The sequence below is a fragment of the Salvelinus namaycush genome, chromosome 32 (genome assembly GCF_016432855.1).
Source record: "Salvelinus namaycush isolate Seneca chromosome 32, SaNama_1.0, whole genome shotgun sequence".
Classification (NCBI taxonomy): domain Eukaryota; kingdom Metazoa; phylum Chordata; class Actinopteri; order Salmoniformes; family Salmonidae; genus Salvelinus; species Salvelinus namaycush.
Window position 1 is genome coordinate 15,837,820 of NC_052338.1, and position 16,397 is coordinate 15,854,216.

A 16,397-nucleotide genomic window follows, 5' to 3' on the forward strand; every position below is an offset into this window, starting at 1 on the left:
ATCTCTTCCAGCTTGGATCTCCTCCCATGTGTAGCAACCTTTTCCATTTAACACGTCCTCCCATGTCCACTGCTCGAACTCACGCTGCTTGGTTCTGGATCGGTGGGTGGTTCTGTAACGGTGTTCCTCCTCCTCTTCATACGAAGAGGAGGAGTAGTGATTCGACCAAGGCGCAGCGTTGTGATATGACATGATATTTATTTAAACAAGACGAAAACAAACTATACTTGACTAACAAAACAATAAACGATGTAGACTGACCTGAACGTAAGAACTTACATGTAACACGAAGAACGCCCGAACCGGGAAAACAGACTACACAAAAACCGAACGAACAAACATACCGAAACAGTCCCATGTGGTGCAACATACACAGACACGGAAGACAACCACCCACACCAAACAGTGTGAAAACACCTACCTTAATATGACTCTCAATCAGAGGAAATGAAAACCACCTGCCTCTAATTGAGAGCCATATCAGGTCACCCTTAAACCAACATAGAAACAGAAAACATAGACTGCCCACCCAAACTCACGTCCTGACCAACTAACACATACAAAAACTAACAGAAAACAGGTCAGGAACGTGACAACACTCACTCACTCAGCTTTGTTTTCGTGAAATTTCAGGACTTTCAGGATGGTAAAAATGTTGACCACTAAAAATCCTATTTTCCCCCAAACCTACCCCTAACCCTAACCCCTAAAAACCCTAACCCTAAACCAAAGTTCTTGTTTTCCTACCTTTTCAGGACATTTGGGTTAAATGTTAGGACTTTGGGGTCCTGATAATGTAGGAAAACAAGTACACACACACATACACACCACACACACTCCCATACAATCATCATATACACTGCTGCTACTCTGTTTATCATACTGTATATCCGGATGTCAACTTCCCCCAATACATATCTACCCCTACCACTCCAGTATCCCTGAACATTGTAAATATGCTATTGGCACTGACCCTGGAACTGACCCTGTATATAACTCATTTACTTTCTCGTGGTATTTCTATTTCTCGTGTGTTTTTGTTCTTCTTTACTTTTTTAATAGTACTACTGATATTTATTACTGCATTTTTGGGAACGAGCTTGCAAGAAAGGCATTTCACCGTACTTGTGCACTTGACAATACAACTTGAAACAAGGATCAATTGTAATTTTGAAATAATCAAACAAATCAAGAGCATTCATTTTAGTATTTATTTCCTCACATATTAAAAATGATAAACTCACACAACACAAATATATAAATATACCCCACAAATAAGTTAAATAAATAATTTCAGAGTTTTGTACATGTACAGTAGATAATATGAATAGCTTGGAATAGAACAATTCATGGGTAAACATTTCCTATGGTGTCCTTGACTGCTAAACAGACTATTGAGGGTGAATTGTCCTTCTAGGGATAACAACAGTTCATAAAACAAAAGCACAGTCCAGCATTTTGATACACAAATTGCGCTAAACCCAACCCATCTAAACAACACACAAATAAATAAATAATAATATCATAAATACACAGCATTGTGATATTGGACTTGAACATCAGTGGAAGACTTGTTTTTGATGTAGTGTTTCCAGTAAATGCCTTATGGTCAGACAGTGGCTGGAGTTCAGCAATCAGCCCAACCCATCTAAAGTCTACTGGACATAAAAACACATTCCTTTGAAGGCATTAGAACAACAGTGCAGTGTCATCATTTCCTAATGGGTAATGACATTGACATTTAATGGACATTTGTTGATAGCAGAAATACAATCACTGCATATTTGGCAAGGAGCAGACCTATTGAAACCTGCTGCCTTCACTCTGTCTACAATCAAAACAATCAACAGTGGCTACAGTATGCAATAAATACTTCCGCCATCACAATAGACCTGCTTTTATCTGCTGCTACAGGAAGGCTGTGTGTATAGTAATTCCCTGTCCCTTAAAGTCATGTCCTTCATGTGTCAAATGTATTTCAAGTAATTTGAATGCATGCATGGCAATCACTATAAACTGGGAATTCATCTCTGATACAGAGGATCATTTTTAGATTTTTATTCTATGATATAGTAGATGTCGTGCGACAGGTAAAGTAAGGATCAAAATCCAAATGACAATAGTGGTCAATATTTTCAAGGCACTAATGAAGTAAGCCTGTAAAGTAAACATAGGCAAACATCACTCCAGAATGCCTTGGCTTGCATCCACCCATTTCATGTGCTCAGACACAGAACGTGTATTTATGTTTAGAACATGAGGACAACCCATGCCCAGCACACAGTCAGTAACCATTCTAGTCCAGACTGTCACAGTTCACAGAGGACACACTTAAACCTCCCTAGTCTTCTAAGCCAGACTCTTAGCTAGATTAGTCCAAGACTTATATCCAGATAATGTCCATATCCAGTCCACTGTGTGGTATACAACAATCAGCAGGCAGCCATTGGGCAGTGTTCCATCTTTGCCCTCTTCTCAGGGCCTCTCCTCTCAGGACCTCTCTGTCTTCCCGGGGGAGGACTCCCTAGACTCCTCCAGGAGGTCTTTGTTCGAATGCTCTGGAGCTATTCAAGCTCCTCTTCTTCCCTCCTCCTCATCTACCTGATGTTCAGTCTGTTGGCTCTGGAGGCATTCTTCTTCCTGGAGGGAGAACCCTTCTCTATGGCAGCCATGTTGGATCGAACCATGTTTCTGTAAAGAACAAAGAGAGAAACATCAGGCTAAGATCAGATTCCATGTTGTCTTTTCAATAACACAAAAACACTTGCTGAATGTTCGTGGGATCGCTCTATGGGCCAATAATCCTGGCCTGAAAAACATCCTCAATGGAGAATCTCCATTGGACATGCTTTTTAGTCCAGCAATAAGATTAACCTAGGTCTGAGAAACTGATCCTAAGAGGTTGTTATGGTATCTTGTTTTTCTCTTACCTGAGAGAGGTCAGTAGGTCGTTGCTGGTTGTGTCTGGACTGCTAACAGTCTGGTCCAGGGTCTGGTCTGAGGGGCCTACCACTACGAATCTGTGCTTCTCTGAGCTGCAGACAGAAATAATAACCATGTCAAAATGAAAGCAAACCAAGATAACATTATTTAGACTACTCCTTAAGGGCCATGAGACTGGATTCTGTACTACAGAATTCTACAATGCTAGCGGTGACAGACGGTTGGCTATGGATTTCAACCCAGTAATGTCAGTACTGCATGCCCTACGGCCTGTTCTCAATTACTTTTCACAGAGCAGGATAAAACCTTGTCGAGATACACAGGCTAATCCGCAACCTTGGTCTGTCATAACAGCAATAACTGTGGCAATACAACAGACATACCCGCCGGTAAAACATTCCAAAAATAGTGTCACGACTAATGGACTTGTCTGTAAGGGGGCTCTAAGCCTCCAGAACATGCAGACTCTTCCCCCATCCTCCCTTCTCCCCCCATCGCTAGTTACACAACTAAAGACAATACGCCTCCTCCCTGCATCTCATCCACAAGCAGCCCTGATGCATCCTGATACAGGCTGGTTAGAAACGACTGACCGACACAGATAGTCACTGGCTTGATACAATCTGGTATCTAGCAGGGAGGTAGGGAGGGGAAGGATTGGGGGAGGATGAGGGAGGGAAGGAGGGTAGAAGTTTCTTGTCTCTGAAGGTGAGCTCACCTGTTGTGGCAGAATCTGGAGCAGGTCCTGTCGGCTGGGTGGGCACATTCACATCGCCCGGTAGAGCGGCGACGTCGGGACAGGGGGCTGCCAAGACCATAGGGGATAACCTTATTTGGAGTGTTGACCCATATGATGTCCAGGTGACAGAAGTAGATGCATTCGTTGTCCAGCCAGTTACTGCAGGAGCATCGTTTAACTCTGGTGTGGTGTGGGCTGTTCTGGGACGGGGACTGGGCAGGGAGCTCAGGCTGGCTGGAGGCAGGGAGCCCAAAACCTATAGAAACAGAAGTGATCATTGGTTAAGAGCCTGGTTATAACTCAGCAGAATCACCAGATGACTGTGCAATTTGGCAATCAGCACCGAGCAAATACACAATAGCCACATCCTAATCAAAATCCCTTTTCACTGATACAGAAAAGTACATGTAGGCTAACTGCCATCCCATTCTCCTATGCATCAGGTCTTGTCAAACACATTTGGACTTTGACTTATAACTAATATGTTATTAAATGTTATCCAAGTCAAACAAAGACTGAGTTGTTTTCAGTCAAATTAAGTGATAGGAGTTGAACCGTGCCAATATAATCTGTATTTTATCAGTGAGAGTGTGATTACAGCCGAGCAGGGTCTGTCTTTGTATTATATCTCTGTAAGGGGAACTGTGGGAGTAGGTCAAAGAGTCTGGCATCAGGCTGCATGTGCCATGCAGAAACTTTACAGCATGGCCGTTAGCCACCCACCTCTCAGTACACCTGCCAGAGCAGGGATTAACTGCGCTGTCATTCTGAGAGGGAAACTAAGTAATAACAATACTAAGAATACATGGTGCAGCAGGAGTTTTAGCATCAGGGTGGGAGGTGGCCTAGAGGTTAGTGCATTGAGCCAGTAACTGAAAGGTTGCCGGTTCGAGTATCTGTCGTGTGTGCCCTTGAGCAAGGCACTTAACCTTAATTTGCTCCAGTGGTGCCGTACTACTATGGCTGACCCTGTAAAACAACACATTTCACTGCACCTATCCGGTGTGACAATAAAACATATTTTGTCATTCTGGGTTATATCAGGTTATTCTGGATCTCCCAGCCCCACCACCTCACCCAACCCTGACATCTCAACTGAACTATGACCCCTCACGCTCTATTTAATAGCCTCATGAAAATAATGTAACACTGCATAATAAAACGTATACACACTGTCAGTCATTTTTATGACTAAAGAATACAAATCCACATTGTAATGTACCACCCGTAGTCCTTCTAATAGGTTTTCAACAAAGTGATATAAATGTTTAATAAAACGTTATAGATAAGATTGCTTACCCTCCTGCAGGAGCACACAGAGTGTGATGATGGTGAGAGCCGGGATGGAGTTCAGTGATAGAGTCATAGTTATTCTCTGGTAGAGTATCTCTGAAGACGCAGTATGCAATAATATCCAAGATTCCACAAGACAGTAGAGTACACACACTGGTAGAGTTAACAGTAATAGTAGCTACAGCTTTACAGTCCTGAGTGATGCCAATAAAGAGCGAGAGAGAGGCAACAGGTGCTTTGTGCTGCAGTATCCTCTGGCCCCACTACTTATGCACATCACTGTGATGTCACCTACCGTAACCACGCCTCTGCCCATGTTGTTACACAATGATCACCGTTCAGCAACTGCCTGCCTGCCTCTCACTCTTGACACATTCCAGGCACCAGGAAGAGATACGGAAAAGGAATGAACTGCTATTGGGTAGTTGTTTTAACCTTTATGGAGTATGGAGGTCATTGTCATTGACAGAGACAGAGACAGGAAATCACCAGAAAAGGCTTGGAATCTGGGAATGCTTTGGATTTTTCCGAGACATAAGGCAGGCAGGAGAGGGAAACCTGTAGGCGGAGTGAAGACCTGGTGTCATCAGTAAAAGGAAAGGCTGTAAAGATAGTGTCTGATGATGGGGACTGTTGTTTTGCATGCTGCCACTACAGGTCCTCAGGGCTGGTGATGTTCACAGCAGAGGGAGCAGCCCCCATGGAACAGAGAGGTCAGAGCCAGACGCATCCGGGACGACCCCACTGTCACACACGCTATCTGTGTCGTCAATTTGACACACGTGTGACATGACCCCTGATACAGAGATAATGTAGAACACGCCACATGACCCCCAGGGGGCCCACACAAGCACACACACATTACACACACAGTCACACACCGACACACACCGACACACACACACACACACACACACACACACACACACACACACACACACACACACACACACACACACACACCCTTCTGCCCATTTGCATGGTCAATCACACAGTCCTTCCACAAGAGAGCTGTGAATCTTAATCAGCCTGAGGGAAGGGACTGCCCTCCCACAGAGTGGAGTATCAATCTAGATAGACAAAATACTAGTAAAGTCATGCAAATCGTCCTGGGTATTCCTGTTCCGATCAGTCGTGATGGAAGACTATGTGATTCAGTGGTAAATTCCAGCAACACATCAGGCAGTGGAAGTGAAAGCACTACGTGTATCAGATAAAGGAGTACCAACAGATAATGCATGTAAATCCATAGTTTAAAGGATTACTGCTATGAATACTGTTGATTAGAGTGGAATATAGGTACGTTCATTCATCCACAAAGTGAAACATTATGTTGTGAGGTTCAGAGGGGTAGGCTATGTGATGCCATACTCCAATACTATAGTCTTAAGCTAAGCATCTAAAATATAAAGATTTTACAAAGTGTTGTTGAGTACAGCAAATAGCATCAGCTGCAACAAGTTCACCTGTGGTCAGTGACATTTGGATACTGACACCTCCTCTATTTCCCATAAGTAGCATTTGGATATTGAAACCTCCTATCTCTGTTACCCACGCAGCCAAATGTTGAAACTATTCCCTGTAGAACGTCAACAGCAGTTCGGGCCCAGTAATCACAGTGTTTTATATGTGTAACGGCTGATTTCCTCCTCTTCGTCCTCTTCGTACTGGGGACACCGTGCGCTCCACCGCATAACACGGTGCCTGACCAGTACGACGCCCTCTCTCTCCACGGTAAGCACGGGGAGTTTGCTCAGGTCTCCTACCTGGCTTAGCCACACACCCCGTGTGCCTCCCCCCAATACATTTTTGGGGCTGACTCTCGGGCTTCCAACCGCGTCGCCGTGCTGCCTCCTCATACCAGCGCCTCTCTGCCTTCGCTGCCTCCAACTCTGCCCTGGGACGGCGATATTCCCCTGGCTGAGTCCAGGGTCCTTTGCCGTCCAGAATCTCCTCCCAAGTCCATGAATCCTGTGTCTTCTGCCGCTGCTGCTGCTGTCCTTTACCACTCTGCTTGGTCCTTGGTTGGTGGGTGTTTCTGTAACGGCTGATTTCCTCCTCTTCGTCTGAAGAGGAGGTGTAGCAGGGATCGGACCAAGACGCAGAGTGGTAAGTGTCCATGTTTTAATATAATTAACTGAACACGACAAAATATACAAAATAACAAAGTAACCTAACCGAAACAGTCCCGTGTGGCACGAACACAGACACAGGAAACAAACACCCACAAACCAACAGTGAAAACAAGCAACCTAAATATGGTTCCCAATCAGAGACAATGCAAAACACCTGTCTCTGATTGAGAACCATATCAGGCCAAATGACAAACCTAAACATAGAAACACATAACATAGACTGCCCACCCCAACTCACGCCCTGACCATACTAACTAAAGACAAAACAAAGGAAAATACAAAAAAACTATGGTCAGAACGTGACAATATGCTAGTCTTTTTTTACTGTAAATTCCCCATATGTTCAATGTGGAAAAGCCTGCAATGCAGTAGGCTGCTGTTTGGCCAGACATGATATAGCTATACCATCAAAGGCAAGCTAAAGGTGCACTCTTCAACCTCAACTCGGAAAACAACATTCTTCAATAAGGGAAAAAACACTTTGTAGGAACATGCAGTCTTTGTAAGGGGGAGGGGGACCATGGAGGAAAGGCAAAGTGATGTCACAATCGACAAAACAATGGCATTTCAGAAACAATTTGTTCCATTAGGAAAAAAATGTTGTCCAAAGCAAATATTTGTCCAACATTGCATGGGCTGGCGAGGTGGAACCGGTCTGGAGAAAGACCCCCCACCCTTCCATCTCCACAAATCCCGCTCTCCCTTGTTCTTTCTAGACAACACGAGGGGGGGACGCAGTCACAGTGTAAAAATGTAGCCTTATCCATTTCCACTTCCGCCTGTGAGACAGAGAGAGAGAGAGAGAGAGAGAGAGAGAGAGTGGAAACCTACCAAAAAACAATTAGGCAACAGCAAATTCAATCCCTTTTAGACAACTTCCTGGGTAAAATGTTCCACTGCAATAGTGAAGGTGTAAACTTGGCAGTAGAAAATCTTAACAGTATATTTGACCTCTCAGCTTCCCTATCAAATCTAAAAATCTCAAATAGAAAACCGAAGAAAATTAACAACAATGACAAATGGTTTGATAAAGAATGCAAAAATCTAAGAAATAAATTGAGAAACCTGTCCAACCAAAAACATAGAGACCCGGAAAACCTGAGTCTACGCCTTCACTATGGTGAATCACTAAAACAATACAGAAATACACTACGGAAAAAGAAGGAACAGCACGTCAGAAATCAGCTCAATGTAATTGAAGACTCCATAGACTCTAACCAATTCTGGGAAAATTGGAAAACACTAAACAAACAACAACACGAAGAATTATCTATCCAAAATGGAGATGTATGGGTAAACCACTTCTCCAATCTTTTTGGCTCTATAACAAAGAATAAAGAGCAAAAACATATACATGATCAAATACAAATCCTAGAATCAACTATTAAAGACTACCAGAACCCACTGGATTCTCCAATTACCTTGAATGAGTTACAGGACAAAATAAAAACCCTCCAACCCAAAAAGGCCTGTGGTGTTGATGGTATCCTTAATGAAATGATCAAATATACAGACAACAAATTCCAATTGGCTATACTAAAACTCTTTAACATCGTCCTTAGCTCTGGCATCTTCCCCAATATTTGGAACCAAGGACTGATCACCCCAATCCACAAAAGTGGAGACAAATTTGACCCCAATAACTACCGTGGAATATGCGTCAACAGTAACCTTGGTAAAATACTCTGCATTATCATTAACAGCAGACTCGTACATTTCCTCAATGAACACAATGTACTGAGCAAATGTCAAATTGGCTTTTTACCAAATTACCGTACAACAGACCATGTATTCACCCTACACACCCTAATTGAGAACCAAACAAACCAAAACAAAGGCAAAGTCTTCTCATGCTTTGTTGATTTCAAAAAAGCCTTCGACTCAATTTGGCATGAGGGTCTGCTATACAAATTGATGGAAAGTGGTGTTGGGGGTAAAACATACGACATTATAAAATCCATGTACACAAACAACAAGTGTGCGGTTAAAATTGGCAAAAAACACACACATTTCTTCACACAGGGTCGTGGGGTGAGACAGGGATGCAGCTTAAGCCCCACCCTCTTCAACATATATATCAACGAATTGGCGCGGGCACTAGAACAGTCTGCAGCACCCGGTCTCACCCTACTAGAATCCGAAGTCAAATGTCTACTGTTTGCTGATGATCTGGTGCTTCTGTCACCAACCAAGGAGGGCCTACAGCAGCACCTAGATCTTCTGCACAGATTCTGTCAGACCTGGGCCCTGACAGTAAATCTCAGTAAGACCAAAATAATGGTGTTCCAAAAAAGGTCCAGTCGCCAGGACCACAAATTCCATCTAGACACCGTTGCCCTAGAGCACACAAAAAACTATACATACCTCGGCCTAAACATCAGCACCACAGGTAACTTCCACAAAGCTGTGAACGATCTGAGAGACAAGGCAAGAAGGGCCTTCTATGCCATCAAAAGGAACATAAATTTCAACATACCAATTAGGATCTGGCTAAAAATACTTGAATCAGTCATAGAGCCCATTGCCCTTTATGGTTGTGAGGTCTGGGGTCCGCTCACCAACCAAGATTTCACAAAATGGGACAAACACCAAATTGAGACTCTGCATGCAGAATTCTGCAAAAATATCCTCCGTGTACAACGTAGAACACCAAATAATGCATGCAGAGCAGAATTAGGCCGATACCCACTAATTATCAAAATCCAGAAAAGAGCCGTTAAATTCTACAACCACCTAAAAGGAAGCGATTCCCAAACCTTCCATAACAAAGCCATCACCTACAGAGAGATGAACCTGGAGAAGAGTCCCCTAAGCAAGCTGGTCCTAGGGCTCTGTTCACAAACACAAACCACAGAGCCCCAGGACAACAGCACAATTAGACCCAACCAAATCATGAGAAAACAAAAAGATAATTACTTGACACATTGGAAAGAATTAACAAAAAAACAGAGCAAACTAGAATGCTATTTGGCCCTAAACAGAGAGTACACAGTGGCAGAATACCTGACCACTGTGACTGACCCAAACTTAAGGAAAGCTTTGACTATGTACAGACTCAGTGAGCATAGCCTTGCTATTGAGAAAGGCCGCCGTAGGCAGACATGGCTCTCAAGAGAAGACAGGCTATGTGCACACTGCCCACAAAATGAGGTGGAAACTGAGCTGCACTTCCTAACCTCCTGCCCAATGTATGACCATATTAGAGAGACATATTTCCCTCAGATTACACAGATCCACAAAGAATTTGAAAACAAATCCAATTTTGATAAACTCCCATATCTACTGGGAGAAATTCCACAGTGTGCCATCACAGCAGCAAGATTTGTGACCTGTTGCCACAAGAAAAGGGCAACCAGTGAAGAACAAACATCATTGTAAATACAACCCATATTTATGCTTATTTATTTTAACTTGTGTGCTTTAACCATTTCTACATTGTTACAACACTGTGTATATATAATATAACATTTGTCTTTATTGTTTTGAAACTTCTGTATGTGTAATGTTTACTGTTAATTTGTATTGTTTATTTCACTTTTGTATAATATCTACCTCACTTGCTTTGGCAATGTTAACACATGTTTCCCATGCCAATAAAGCCCCTTGAATTGAATTGAATTGAGAGAGAGAGAGAGAGAGAGAGAGAGAGAGAGAGAGAGAGAGAGAGAGAGAGAGAGAGAGAGAGAGAGAGAGAGAGAGAGAGAGGGAGTGGAATGCAGGGCGGTGAGATGACAAACACAGAGCGGATTCCTTGGAATACCTTAGAGCAGAAAGAATGTGTTAATCAGCTGACCTTTGAAATCATGATGATGGCACAATCATCATCACCTCCCTTCATTAAAACAGGTCACAGACATAGAGACAGACAAAGAGAAAGAGCGAGTCGGTGACAAAACTAAGTGACTAAACAAAGTGGAATAATCCACCAGACATGGGTAGACATCGGTGGGCAGTCACTATCTTTGACACTTATTTTACTCATAAAATGAGAAGTCTGCATTTGAGTGCAACATATCAGTCAATACCATACAGTATGTGAGTATCTGCACAATTACTAATCTGTCTGCACCCAATACAACCCCCTTAATATTATATGCATGAAGGAAACCACAGACAGGGGAGCATAGACAAGCATACTGAAAGATAACAGCACGCAGACTCGAGTTAAATCATGTCTAAAATTAAAGATAGGAAATATTCCATTGCAATATTAACTGAGCAATGTCATGGTCAGTTTGGAATGTTAGATTGTGGGAGGTCTGTGGCTTACTTGATGATATCATCAGGCCAGATATTAGCATTGTGTCGTACTTTTCTGAGAGAGATAATGATTGCTATGAAACAAGAACAAAAGACAACATCAGTTTCTATACTCTAAGGGTCAGAGGGATTTATGGGGGAAGGGGGAACAATTAAAACACACACCTTTTCCTGTCAATTCCATTTGTATGAGTGTGTAGAGATGACACAGGGTAAAGAATGTAAACATGTCTTTTAATGTGGGCCCAACACCACTTTATGAGTGGGGGTTGGGAGTGTAACCATGAGGGCTGAATCTTGAAACCATAGCAACGCCTGTATCAACATTATAAACCAACTCTGACCATAATAACCAACACATCCGCTGGAACATCACATCACATACCTCTCTGTGAATTACTACATCTTCAAAGAAATAAAACAATAACAGCTTCTGACTCAAAGTTTCGGATCAACACCCACCTCCAAAAATAATTGATGGTGTTTCTATGGTGATATGTGATTCAAGGGCACTTGCTAGGAATCATATCTGCCTAGGAGCAATCCAGTGATGGTATCCTTATCACTCCAAAGGCACTGTAAATACACTGAACTAAATTATAAATGCAACATGCAACAATTTCAAAGATTTTACTGGGTTTCAGTTCAAATAAGTAAATCAGTCAATTGAAAGAAATTGATTAGGCCCTGATCTATATTCACATGATTGGAAATACAGATATGCATCTGTTGGTCACAGATACCTTAAAAAATTGGTAGGGGCGTGGATCAGAAAAACAGTCAATATTTGGTGTGACCACCATTTGCCTCATGCAGCGTGACACATCTCCTTCGCATAGTGTTGATCAGGTTGTTGATTGTGGCCTGTGGAATGTTGTCCCACCCCTCTTAAATGGAGGTGTGAAGTTTCTGGATATTAGCGGGAACTGGAACACGCTGTCATACAAGTTGATCCAGAGCATCCCAAACATGCTCAACGGGTAACATGTCAGGTGAGTATGCAGTCCACGGAAGAACTGGGACATTTTCAGCTTCCAGGACTTGTGTACACATCCTTGCGACATTATAATGCTGAAATATGAGGTGATGGCGGCAGACGAATGGACGACAATTGGCCTCAGAATCTCATAACGGTATCTTTGTGCATTCAAATTGCAATCGATAAAATGCAATTGTGTTTGTTATCTGTAGCTAATGCCTGCCAATACCATAACCCCACCGCCACCATGGGACACTCTGTTCACAACGCTCACCCACACGACACCATGCACGCGTCTGCCATTTGCCCTCTACAGTTGAAACTGGGATTAATCCGTGAATAGCACACTTCTCCATAGCACACTGTCTATCGAAGGTTAACATTTGCCCACTGACGTCGGTTACGACACCGAACTGCAGTCAGGTCAAGACCCTGGTGAGGACGACGAGCATGCAGATGAGCTTTCCTGAGAAGGTTTCTGACAGTTTGTGCAGAAATTCTTTGGTTGTGCAAACCCGCAGTTTCATCAGCTGTCCAGAAGGCTGGTCTCAGATGATCCCACAGGTGAAGAATCTGGGTGTGGAGGTCCTGGGTGTTATTGTCCCCAGTGTAACCGTTGTGAAATGGATAGCTAGTTAGCGGTGTGCAAGCTAATAGTGTTTCAATCGGTGAGGTCACTCGCTCTGAGACATTGAAGTAGTTGTTTCCCTTGCTCTGCAAGGGCCGCGGCTTTTGTGGAGCGATGGGTAACGATGCTTCGTGGGAGGCAGTTGTTGATGTGTGCAGAGGGTCCCTGGTTCGGGGCGAGGAGAGGGACGGAAGCTATACTGTTACACCAGCACAAGGTGCACCTGTGTCATGATCATGCTGTCTTGAAATGCCACACCTGTCAGGTGGATGGATTATCTTGATAAAAGAGATATGCTCACTAACAGGGATGTAAACACATTTGGGCAAGAAATCTGAGAGAAATAAGCTTTTTGTGCGTATGGACATTTTCTTGAATCTTTTATTTCAGCTCATAAAACTTGGGACCAACACTTTTCATTTTGCCTTTATATTTTTGTTCAGTGTATATGGGAATGTGTAACTAACTTCTATCTCTAGCCAGCCAGATGACTGTGTTGGTACAACCAGGTTCACTGCTATTCACAAAACTTCCTCAAATATTATATTTCAATGTCCATAAGCAAACCTAAATAGAATGTGTGCCCAATATATTACTTTACAGGTGGAATGCTAGTATGGATGTTGGAGCAGGGCCAATGCCTCACTCAACATACTCATTGACCTAATGGATATCATGGCCAAGAACTAACACAATCTTCCATGTTATATCTGGTCGCCGAGATATTCCATTATTTCATTTCAACATGTTCTCATCAGAATGAGACACTACTGCAATTACCAATAATACATTACATTGGGAAAATATAGATTGAAATGCAACCATGGCTGAAATAATTGGAAATGTATAATTATGCTTTATGTCAATTTCTGGGTGAAAATACAGTAGGGACGAATGGCCAATTTCTTAACTAGATGATGTCATTGTTTTCAGCAAACCGCAGTCCTGAGCATCGGTCTCCAGTGGCTTGATGCTAGGGACATCTAGTGGCTGACAAAGACATTGTCCTCATAGTGAGACAAAGAAACAGCCTGAACTGCTGCAGCTACTCCAGAGCATACTGTAGATGCACCATACCAAATCAACCCATATAACCCCTATGCACCCTATACAATAGTGTAGATCTGAGAGAAGTAGATTGGTCGGTGTAAGCAATATGGCAACAATTCCACCTGGCTGGTGGTGCTATTACTATGTTATATCTATATAATCCTCTCATATCTACACAAGGGGGTAGGGGATAATTGTAGTTGAGCCAGTATCCCAAGTCCACACCATTGCCCCTGAGAGAAATGGATAGGGCCTAGCAATATGGAGAATGTTCCACTTTGCCTGTCATATAAGGTGGCACTATTACCATATTGGTTACATCTCACGTCCTATAGCTAACGAAGAGGTGAAGGCTACAGGGGTCCGTTTGGGATAGAGCGATAGAATACTCAGTGGGTGACAACATTTGGAGGGTTGCAGATATGAATTACAATTCTAAAGGGTTTGAATTGCTCCATGGCATTGTACATGACTAGTATGTGACTAGTTCTGACTGAGATATGTGTGTGTCTCACCTAGCTATGTTAAGATGAATGCACTAACTGTAAGTCGTTCTGGATAAGAGCATCTGCTGAATAGCTCAAAAAGTAAAAACGTACGAGACTAGTGAGGGACCAACACTAACAGCCACAAGATGGCGATATAAAATACAAGATATACTGTAGCACTGTTGAATGATGCTGCATTGAATTAAACAGAACCAAATGTTTAGATCGAAAGAAAATATACACAGGGACACCATTTCATTATAAATCTGTAAAAATTCGTTTTAATGGTAAAAGACACATGAAAACGACAAATATGGAAACTGCTTCCTTTATAAAAACGACCTGTTATTACTGTGTTTATGGCAATAAATAGACTGCATCATGTACAGCAGATGATCAAAACAAGATATATTTGTATGAATATCCAATGAGTGGAGTTAGCTTTTCTACCCCGAATGCGTGTTCCTATTCCAAGACTTACTCTCAACGAGATAGTAGAACATAAGATATTATTCTAACCCTGATTCTCCAAAACAGCCAGGCAACATATAAAAAATGAACAATCTTTAAATATGGAATCCGTAGTAGGGAAAACGGTGCCACTGTCTGCCCCATGGCCGTTGTTTTTGTTTTGTTGACGAAGCGGTGGTGAGGAGCGTCCCAAACCTTGTAAAAAAAAAAAGCGTGACATATTCTGCCGTTCTATCGCGCGTGCAATGATGTTTGAGTGAAAAACAACAGTGTTCGTTGTTTGCAGTGACTTTGTTGTTGTAATATCGCACACGGACGTGGTGGTTTCACCATCAAGGATTCCAGCTTTAAAATGAACAAAAAATCACAGTCATTAAGAATAACATTCCAAGCCACAATCTTGACACAAATTGCACTTCAAAATACTGGTCAGGGTGAGATGTCTAGTACCTTTCTATATTTGGTTGTACACGAGTAGGATCTTCATTTGACCACACGTTTGTTGCCGAGACTTTCCCTGCACCGCAGGAAATGCAGATTAGCTTTGTGATTTACATAAATTCACTGTAACCGCACACTAACACACGGTTATATTAACAGTATTGCACTTTTCATGTAGCCTACTTCTGACCAGCCTACCCACCGATCAAGCAACATCATAGTCTAAACGTTCAAATCCTGTTGCTGCAGGATTATTTTGCTGTGACAATATATGTCAAATGAAGACCTTACACCTGTACATCATACAGTATAAAAACAGCAAGAGTAGTATAATGTATTATAGAGTTATCAAAGGGGTCGACGGGGGAATAGATTAACTAAATAAAATCTTTATCTACATTTCATTCCAGATCTCACAGAGGATAGTACAGAATTGCATAAGAGCACATCAATAATAAATTAACAGCAATGCCATTAACCAAAAGAAGAGAGTAAAAAAAGATTACAAAACATATACTGCATATTCAACATATCTATATATTATTCATATAATTACATAATCACATTATAGTCAGAAGCCGTACGCTCCCGAGTGCTCTTCTTGGATTCCTTTTGTCTTCTTCAGTCTCAAAAACAGAATTGTTTCTAGCTCTGCGATCATGGCTGTCTCTGAAATGGCACCGTATCCCCTACGTAGGAAATACGTTGCCATATCAGATGTACCCAAGACAAGTCTGTTGCACTGTTCCCTAATGGTGCTCCTTCCTATCAGAGTTTAGTCTGGAAAGAAGGCGGCGTCTTTTGGCCTTGGGTAGTCACTGGAAAAACACTTCCTTCTCTAAAGTGTGTATCTGTATCTCTTTCTGTGTGTGTGGTTCCCTTGGACAAAGTGCTTGTCCGGGTGCCTGTAGTGTGTGAGCTGCCTGCTACCTCTGTCCCAGTGAACAGTAGTTTAGTCTCTTCCCTTTGA

At 42.4% G+C, this 16,397-nt stretch overlaps 1 protein-coding gene across 1 annotated transcript; it reads right to left on the minus strand.

Annotated features, from left to right (window-relative positions):
• Positions 1-1,192: 1,192 nt before the first annotated feature.
• On the minus strand, positions 1,193-5,225 carry LOC120027389 (endothelin-2-like). Its single transcript, XM_038972305.1, has 4 exons — positions 4,982-5,225; positions 3,662-3,938; positions 2,931-3,035; positions 1,193-2,691 (listed from the first exon to the last, which is right to left on the minus strand). The coding sequence occupies exons 1-4, from the start codon at positions 5,046-5,048 to the stop codon at positions 2,598-2,600; spliced, it is 543 nt and encodes a 180-aa protein (XP_038828233.1). The 5' UTR covers positions 5,049-5,225; the 3' UTR covers positions 1,193-2,597.
• Between the last annotated feature and the right edge of the window lie 11,172 nt (positions 5,226-16,397).